Raw genomic sequence first — 10,014 nt, 5'->3', positions numbered from 1 at the left:
TAGCAGATGGGTGACTGACTAATGCATGCTCTCCAATTAGGCCCCCTCCCCCAGCAAAAAGCAGCAGCAGCAGCAGCAGCACTTGACTGGACTCGGTCTATGTGGAAAACCTCAGGGTTCTTACCTTGTTGCCCAGGCTGGGTCTGAGATAGCAGGAACTGGGATACAGACTGTAAGTGGCCGGGAACCAGCACAAGCTGCTGGAGCGGATGGAGGGAAGCCATGTCCTGCACGTGGAGAGATACACATACATCACAGAATTTACAAGCTGGGGACATCAGCCCCATCTGCCTGCCACACATCTGTCCCAGGAGTCTCCAGACTTGGAGACTGTGCAGGCTGACCTTGCTTTATGCCACTGTGTATCCCCAGTGTCTAGCAAATGGTAGGTACTCCATTAATGCTGGTATTGTTACAGCTTCTGCCCTCAGCCTGGAAGTCCTTACGACATATTGTTACTTAACCCTTACCTCCTAAGTAAATTTTTATATGTGTCAGTCCTGTCTCTCAACTAGACTGTAAAATGCCTTGAAGGCAAAGCCTGGGTATGACCCATCTCTCAGAGTTTATCCTAGAGATAACATGCAATCCCCAACAGTCCAATTCTTTTTTAATCTCATGCCACTTGATTATGCTAAAAGCCATGCCTCAGCTGTTTCCTGGGCCTGAATCTTTCCTGGAGGGGTGTCCGGGTGGGAGCTATGAGGTGGAACAAGCTATTCATTCTTAATAAAACCCATTTAGTTAAACAAAAAGTCCAGGGTTTCTCCTACCAGCCCAGGACATAGGACTAATAATTCTGATGCTTGGGGCATCGGGGAGTTCTCTGCAATGGAGACTCCGAGCTCTGTGCCCCATGGGGTTGAGCTTAGGTTTGTGCACAGAGAGAAGACCTGAGACGCCTTGCTGAATGGAAGGTGAAGGGACGGATCCACATTCTTATGTGTTTCCAGAAAGGAGTGGTTCTTTCTCCCCCAGGTGATTCCTGCTGACAAGAGGTCTCATCACATGAACGCCCTCCCGGACCTTGGCTGTTACTAGCTCAGACGCCTCTTTCTTCCCCCACCAGCAATCCATTCTAGTTTGGCTCTAACATAAAACCTTAGGGGAGGCAGAGTGGGCCCACTGGGGACAGAAACGTTCTCTAACCCAGCAGCAGCTGTCCACCTAGGATTCCCCTGGATGTGGCTGGCAGACACCAGCAGCACGGCTGTTAGGTCCTTGGCTTTGGCAAGCCTGGCTCCTTTTTGTCCCCGAGAAGTAGAGGCCTGCTTCTTCACATCCCTAGCCAGGCTCCACCTGTAAGAGGACTGTTTTAGAGCCCCACTCACAGCCTCCAAATCTCTTTCCCACATTGCCTGCAGGGGGTTCTTTAGACTGATACGGGTTCACAGAGTACCAAGCATGGAAGTCGAACATTTCCCAGAGGAACTGAGTTAAACACACTGGCCCACTGTGAATATCAGGGTTACCTGACATGGGCTGGCATTTACCCCAGACATTTGGTTTCCGGACATCATGGTAGGTCCTTGACTCAGGTGGCATGGCCGATGGGAGAGGGTCTGCTGGAGGGAGTCACCGAGATCTTCGGTTTTAATCTGCAAGTGGAAGGAAGAGGAGAGTCAGTGCTGGATCCCATCAGGCAGTTGGAGATGGAAACGGCAGGAAGATCCAGGCAGGAAAGGAGTGACCAGCCTAGAGAGGAGAGAGCTAGCCCAGAGCCTACTGCACTGCAGCTTACTTTTCCTGCCTGTGTGTGCCCTTCCAGCCAGGGCAGCTGGGCAGAGGCCTCTGTGAGTGGCCCTGAAATGACAAAAACAATGACAGTGTAGTGACTTTCAAAAATAGGGCTCGATGTAGGAATTTGAGACCAGCCTGGGCAGCATAGCAAGACTTCATCTCTAAACTAAAAAAAAAAAAAAAAAAAAAAAAAAAAAATTTGCCAGGCATGGTGTTACATGCCTATAGTCCCAGCTAGTTGGGAGGCTGAGATGGGAGGATCATTCGAGCCCAGGAGTTTGAGGCTGCAGTGAGCTATGATCATGCCACGGCATTCCAGCCTGGGTGACATAGTGAGACCCTGTCTCTTAAAAAAAAATGGATTAAAATCTTAGAAATTCTGAGATGATATTCTTTTTTTCTTAGGAGGAAGAATGTTAAAATTTATTTAGGACAGAATAGTGATCCTAAACGGTATTCTTAAAACTCTTCACCTCACAGAGTAAAAAACTGGCAACCCTTTACTGATCTCCCCCAAATTCTGTATTTTATTTTCCTCAATGGAATCTCATCTATGAAACCCCAAAGTCTGGGCACCACTGATCTGGAGGAGTCTTCCTTCCCATCTCGTTTGTCTCCACACCTCTCCATCCTCTGTGTCTGCCTCTGCAGCTGGCCCTCTTCACCTGTGTGGCTTTGGTGACAGTCTTTGCCTCTCTTCCTACAGGTGAAGGCATGTCTCCCTCACAGCCAATGCTGTAGTTACAGCCTGAGGGGCCCGTGGTGGTTTCCAAACTCTCTCCAGTCTCTACCACCCTGCAATGACAGCACTAACCGCCCACGCGTGGGCTTCCCAGGTGTCCCAGGGCAGGGCAGGAAGTGCTGCTTCTGCCCACTCCTCCTCCCATCCCAGGAAAACTACCCTCTTGCAGCTTTTCAGGAAGTCCCCTGGGAGGGTGTCCACGTGACTTTAAATTCATATAATGTGACGGGGGCACAAGCTCTAGACCATACCTTGTAAGAGATATTGGGAAGACACTCCTCAGCAGACATCTGGTTGTTCCCTATCCAGATAGAAACTCTTGGCCCTAGAGATGCTGGCTTAAACCATTTCCTTGGTCTACACTGTGAATATCACTGACATCCTGGAATATCTTCTGTTTGTGTTGTTTAACCTAAGTTAAAAGTTCAGACTAACAGCTAAACTTGTGCTTAACCCTTTCGGGAAAAAAACGGTGCTTTGGATCACTAAAGAAATAATTCCTTATAAACAGCTCTATTATAAAGACACATGCGCATGTTATGTTCATCGCAACACTATTCACAATAACAAAGACATGAAATCAACATAAATGCCCGTCGATGATAGATTGGGTAAAGAAAATGTGGTATATATACACCATGGAATACTACACAGCCATAAAAAAGAATGAGATAATGTCCTTTGCAGGAACGTGGATGGAGCTAGAGGCCATTATCCTTAGCAAACTAATGCAGGAACAGAAAGCCAGATACCACTTATAAGTGTGAGCTAAATGATGAGAACACATGAACACATAGAGGGGAACAACACACACTGGGGCCTATTGGAGGGTAGAAGGTGAGAGGAGGGAGAGGATCAGGAAAAATAACTAATGGGTACTAAGCTTAACATGTGGGTGATGAAATAATCTGTACAACAAACTCCCATGATACAAGTTTACCTATATAACAAACCTGGACATATACCCCTGAACTTAAAATAAAAGTTAAATAAAATGAAAAAAGAATTCTCTTTGGTTGGACAATTAGGAAGATCCTACTGACATTAGAGACTGAGTAGGTAGCTAATGTCCTAAATATGGTGCCTTTCACATGGTGAAAACCCAATAAACATTAATTGAACAAAAGACATAAATAAAACCCATTTCTCTACAGCCTCCAATGAGGTACAGGGAAGAAAATGTTGAAGAGGCGCATTGAATGCTGACCTTGTTTCTAGCCCTAACTCTGACTCTAATTTACTATGTAATCTTCAGCCTCTATGGGACTCAGCCTCTATGGGACACAGTTTCCCCATCTACTGTATGATAGTCCAGGATTTTTCTCCCTATCTGTCAACAAATGGAATTACGAATTCCAATTCCCTAGTGCATTTGGTAGACCTGGCCCGTCGAGGTTGCTGCTGTGTTCTTAGATAAAGCAGATCTAAATAACACTGAGAAGCCCTGGTTGCACAGAAATTGGTAAGAAGATGGCTGTTTCAGGGACAGTCTTTGGAAATCATTCCTCTCACTTAAGGAGACTATTATGGAACTTTGGAAGCAAAGAGAAGGAAGGGGGAGAGATGGGAAATAACTGTGGGGGCAGAGGGTTAGACATTCAGAAAACTCAAATCACACGGCTGCCTGGGCGTTGTCTCTAAGAGCCCCACTTCTTTGCCCCATGCCCCTTCAGCTGTGCCCATCCACACTCGGAACCTCTAAGAAACTCTGGCGTCCTAGTTCTTCTCCCCAAAATTAGAGTTTCCACATCCTTAGATTCCAGGAAATCATGTGTTAGCAAGTTTTTAAAAACTAGAAATAGATGATAAACTACTTATTTCAAAATCACCACCACCACTACAACTTTAAGGTTTACTCTGAGAGGGGATTTTACTTAAGCCAGGCCTTTGTGGTCCCCACCTCTTCCCTGCATAACCTCCTCCTGCCCCCGGGCATCCGCCATCCCAGACGGTACTGGGGAGGCAGGATGGAGGAAGGGGGACAGAGGGAGAACGTGGAGCACTGGAGGTAAAATCAAGCTGGTGGAACAGCCTCTGGCAGCTTGGCCCAGTTCCATCTCGGAGGCAAGTGGCAGGGCTCCTCTGTAGACTCATTATGCACAAGGGAGAGATAAGGAGAGGCAGCTATGACAGAGCTTGAAAACATGTGCTTTGCCTCCAACCTGGGCGCTATCTGTTAGAATCTGTGCCAGGTCTTCCTGCAACACTTAATTTCAGAAACCAGCGCCATCATAAAAGAAAACGTACCCTTTCATCTGCTTCCTGGATCAATTGCCCTTCAAACTCTTTGGGGGGCACTCCCGACCTCCCAGTTGTAAAAATGAAAGGTGTGATAGCAGAAAAGCCCTTTGGTGTTAGTTCGGGGCTTTCTGACAATCTCTCTGCATTATTTTTTTTTAATTTTTTTATTTTTATTTTTATTTTTTTTTGAGACAGAGTCTCGCTCTGTTGCCCAGGCTGGAGTACAGTGGCATGATCTCAGCTCACTGCAACCTCCTTCTCCCGGGTTCACGCCATTCTCCTGCCTCAGCCTCCCAAGTAGCTGGGACTACAGATGCCCACCACCACACCCGGCTAATTTTTGGTATTTTTAGTTGAGGCGGGGTTTCACCGTGTTAGCCAGGATAGTCTAGAACTCCTGACCTCGTGATCTGCCCACCTCGGCCTTCCAAAGTGCTGGGATTACAGGCGTGAGCCACCGCGCCTGGCCACATTATTTTTTTCTGATTTGTTTGACCGACCTTTTACTCTTTTCTAATTTTTATTTATTTATTTTTATTTATCTTCTTTACAGTTCCTTTGGATATGGAATATTTTATTTTTCATAATTCATTACCCTCTGGGTGTGAAGAGCTGATAGTAACCCCAAAAGAAGACAATCCTAAAGAAACCAAATTGAAAGACAACAAAGGACACTGCTTTCTTGATGACAAGTTCTCAAATCTCAGCTTTGATCAGTGGTCTCTATTAGCTGAGCTCAACAGGAAGGAGGAAGGGTACGTTGACAATCCCCATGGCCTCCAACTGACATCTTTGACATTCTCAGGGATTCAGAAATGAAGAAATTAAGAAATAAAATCTTCTTGGCCGGGCGCGGTGGCTCACGCCTGTAATCCCAGCACTTTGGGAGGCCGAGGCGGGCGGATCACAAGGTCAGGAGATGGAGACCACGGTGAAACCCCGTCTCTACTAAAAATACAAAAAATTAGCCGGGCGCGGTTGTGGGCGCCTGTAGTCCCAGCTACTCGGGAGGCTGAGGCAGGAGAATGGCGGGAACCCGGGAGGCGGAGCTTGCAGTGAGCCGAGATCGCGCCACTGCACTCCAGCCTGGGCGACAGAGAGAGACTCCGTCTCAAAAAAAAAAAAAAAAAAAAAAGAAATAAAGTCTTCTTGAATTTACAAAAATCCCTTTTTACAGCTGTTAAGGGGAAAAGGTTGGAACCTTTCCAGGCAACTGGGTGTTGGCTGTGGATCTGGAAGATGAGATAGAGAGACTTCTGTTGGATCCCATTGACTTCTAATGTGAGAACCGGAGGCAAATTGGACGAAAACCCAATTTCCCCCATGCTTGTGAAAACCCAACCAAACCCACAGCCTGCCTGGAACCAAGAAGATCATCTCCAGGGTCTCTTTGGCAGTTCTTCTCACGCAAGTGGCGGGTTTCTCCAGACTTTACTTGGGACGGATGCATCCCCGGAGACGCGGGCCACCGCAGGGTGCTCTGCCCTGCCACAGCCACTGAGCAGCCTGTCCAGCTATTGGACAAGCTTTGTTGTTTAGGATCTTCTCCACCCACTGTGCTGTGCAAAGGTATTACACTGAGTTTTAGGCAGTGATCAGGGAGGTAAAAAGGTATTAGGGATGATTATCTTTTCTGATCCCAGTGAACTCTCTGACATCACTTAATTTAGAAAGCAGTAGTCTCATTCTGGAAGGAGAGAGCCCCTTCCAAGGAGGTGGAAGCCCTTTCTACAGCCCTCCTTGGCTTTACCGTCATAGCCGGGAAGTGTGAGGAGAAGTGTTCACCCTTCCATCTCACAGAAGCTCAGAGACCTTCAGAGACGGGTATAAACTCATATAGCAATATCCTGGCAAAACTCTGACAAGAGAGTGGTCTCCTGACCATCCTCTGGTGCTTTATCTACCAAAAAATATTATACACATCCCAAGGGTAGGAGAGAGAATAGATCATCGGTGATGGAAAAGGTGGCGTTCTGGCCCAGACGTACACTGGGACCTCCTTACTGACCATCTGTTTTAGGTTCATGGGATGGGGCATGGTGGGGCTGGGGTACTCACCTTTAACCCCCTCCCCATGACACTTTCACATGGCCCTCTCTGGGGGAAGACAGCTCAACACTAATGAATATATCACTGGTGATGAAAATGATCAAAGCTGTTGTCCCAGTTGCATAACTCGTTTGTGGAAAGTGTTTCATAAACATTTCACAAGAAGGAGCGTTTCAAAGCGTGAACATCTCCCAACCTGCCTTCAATTACAGGCAAGATTTTTTTTTCTTTCTCCCCCCTTCTACACTTCTCCCTAGCAGTGAGGAAGAGTTTCTGTTTTGGAACTGATATATAAAAGATTGGCAAATGCGTTCCTCATGAAAACATTTTAAAAATATATTCCAAGTGGTGGCATGGGGCAGATGGGTAACTCGTCTCAAGTGAACAGGGCTAAAAGTACCCCAAGAGATATCGGCTGCATTTTTGCTTGGGGGATTCTCCCATCTCCATGGCTCTTAGCTTTCCTTAGGCGTCCAAGGCTCCTGCCTCCTCAGATGCCTCTGGGAAGTGCTTGGAGGGATGACCTCATCCAGCCCCTGGACTCTAATCAAACCTATGCTATAGCAGCCTAGGTGTGCCTTTGCCCATGCAAACTGGGATTATCACCCTGAGAGCATCAAACACACACACAAAGGAGGGATGGAAGAGAGGAGACATATGGCTCCTAGGAGGCTGGAACCACGTGGCGTTGCTACTGCTGAAAAGACGCTTTCCAAAAAGCCATCCTTATTTTTCCCACTTGTCACTACTCTGGAAATGCAACAATCTTATCAGTCATGTTATTTAATGCTTTGTCTTCAGTTCTTAGGACATAGCATTGCTAGTGCTGACACGTGCATGAAAAACCCTATCATTTTAAACCCATAAAAGTTTTCTTCCCCCTCTGGAATATAAATCCCTGAATTCAGTTCTAAAAATGTTGGGAGGTGGCTGTGCCCTCATGGCAGACCCACCCTCACTAATGCTTCATGGTGCTCAGGACTTGAATCATTTTAACCAAAGCACTGCTGCGGAGCCCTCCTGAGGCACCTGCAGCATCCTCCCCAGTGGGCAGCTGCTTTTGTCAACCTGATCCCCTCTGAGTCAGCATCTGCTGGTTCTTTTGGTGGCCTACCTGGTAGAAAAGAGGACAGAGCTACCCTCTCTGGTTCTTTGACTAGGGAAAAGCATGACACAGAACTTTTGATATGCCCCCACAGAAGGCTGTTCTGCCCCTAAATAAGTGAAATGGCAGAAGGAGAAGGTGTGGGAGGGGGAAGAAATGCTAAGCATCAAACTCTGAGAACCGTTTCCAAGCCCAGTGGCTGTTCTTGGGAAGTGTCTAGTATATAAATGCAGTTCATCATCACACTGGGGTTTTTTTTGTTTGTTTTTAACATATTCCTGTGCTGCTTATCAGGGAAGGGCTTTGCTATCCCCAATGGGGATGATAAAAAAGACATCCAGCAAATAAGCACAAGGCTCAGAATCAATCGGGATCCTGACTTTGGGACCCATTCTTGCCTCCAACTAGTTGCATGACCTAATATTACGTTACTTCACTCATCTCTGTAGTCCTAGATTATTCCTTGAGAATAAAGAGAAATAGACCAGATGAAATCTACTTAAGAAACTTAGGCCAGGCGCAGTGGCTCATGCCTGTAATCCCAGTACTTTGGGAAGCCGAGGCGGGCAGATCACGAGGTCAGGAGATTGAGACCATCCTGGCTAACACGGTGAAACCCCGTCTCTACTAAACATACAAAAAATTAGCTGGGCATGGTGGCGGGTGCCTGTAGTCCCAGCTGCTCGGGAGGCTGAGGCAGGAGAATGGTGTGAACCCGGGAGGCGGAGCTTGCAGTAAGCCAAGACTGTGCCCCTGCACTCCAGCCTGGGCTACAGAGAGAGACTCCATATCAAAAAAAAAAAAAAAGAAATTTATAATGTATAAAGAGAGAGTAGGAATACACTTATAAGCATGTAAGTATGCTTACTATGTTACAAGACCCATTTTATAGATGAAAAGACTGAGGCTTAAAGACATTAAGAAATTTGCATAAAGTCACACTGCTGGTAAATAATGGAGCTGAGATTTCAGTCTAAGTCAGTCTGACTCCATACTTCTACACAATCCTCACTCTCTCTGTGTGTGATGGAATTATAGAATTATAGACTCTTCAAACTTGTTTGGTGTAGGTTGTACTAGGCGTATGGCAGAGATTCCACAATGTGTTGATTCCTTTCCTTCGCCATCAGAACTAGAAGGAAAAATAGACATCACCTGGTTCATTTTACAGATACGACTTCTGAAGCCAGAGAGGGAAAATAACTTGCTCAGGGAAACACAGCTAGAGCTGCAGTCAAGTTAGTCCTAAAGACCAAGCCAGGGCTGATTAGCACGGATCTGCTAACTCCCTATCCAGTGTCCAGTTCATTCTACTGCACTGCCGTGTGTCTCTGTCACCTGTTTTTATCACTCTCAAGTTGTTGCCTACTCTGGCTATTGTAATAACTCAGTTGTAGCCTTAATCCTGCTGTTCCCCTACAGAGATTTAGTTGCAGTCAAAAGAAAGAACCGTGAACCCCACTGACAGTTCTCAATGACTATGCAGGGCAAGGTTCAGAATCAGATAAACACACATCTGTTTGATATGGAAACATAATGCACTTGGCTTTGCTGCCAGCATCCTGTATTTCCTTGAGTCTCACATACACAAATTAACTACAAGGTGTGATATTTGCTCTTACCTCCCCCATTAGGACGAGAAGAGATGAAGAGGGGAAAAAGGTGGCTCAGGAATGTCATGAAATCTCTGTCCCAGTGTGTATTTTACTATGGGGTTCCAGATGAATCCAATAAAAGGAACTGCACATGCTCTGTCCTGAACGCACACACACACATGTGTACAGTACCAACTTATGATCACCAAGCACTACACAGATTCGTTACAGGAGCATCAGCTCAAGAAAGAGAAAAAATATTTTCTACAGCACTATAGAGATGAGAAACACTTTCAGACATACCATCATTTTTTCTTCTTGATAATTCAATGAGGGACGTAATCTTACCAAACTGTTTTAACAGATACGGGAACCAAGGCTCAGAGAATTTAAGCAACATTCCCAACATCACACAGCTAGGAAGAGGAGAGTCTGACTCTCTACGTGGTTATTTGGCCTCCAGAACCCTCCCTTCTGCCTGTACCATGCTGTGAGGCAGCTGCACTGGGCCTTCCACTCCGAATTCTGGGCTCCTGGAAGCT

The 10,014-nt window shown here is 46.3% G+C and overlaps 1 protein-coding gene across 2 annotated transcripts in view; it reads right to left on the bottom strand.

Annotated features, from left to right (window-relative positions):
- Positions 1–10,014, bottom strand: part of LOC105476350 (POU class 2 homeobox 3) — an 85,842-nt gene that overhangs the window by 22,831 nt on the left and 52,997 nt on the right. Inside the window, exons 4-5 of one of the 2 annotated variants that reach the window (XM_011732194.2) lie at positions 1,473–1,598; positions 125–227 (exon numbers count right to left, since the gene is read on the bottom strand). In XM_011732194.2, coding sequence (XP_011730496.2) covers positions 125–227; positions 1,473–1,598 — 229 coding nt within the window. The remainder of the gene's footprint in view (positions 1–124; positions 228–1,472; positions 1,599–10,014) is intronic. The other variant, XM_011732195.2, reaches the window with a different exon arrangement.

Source organism: Macaca nemestrina, chromosome 12, assembly GCF_043159975.1.
Source record: "Macaca nemestrina isolate mMacNem1 chromosome 12, mMacNem.hap1, whole genome shotgun sequence".
Classification (NCBI taxonomy): domain Eukaryota; kingdom Metazoa; phylum Chordata; class Mammalia; order Primates; family Cercopithecidae; genus Macaca; species Macaca nemestrina.
The sequence above is the reverse complement of the archived record's forward strand: the minus strand, read 5'-3'. Positions and strand labels throughout refer to the sequence as shown.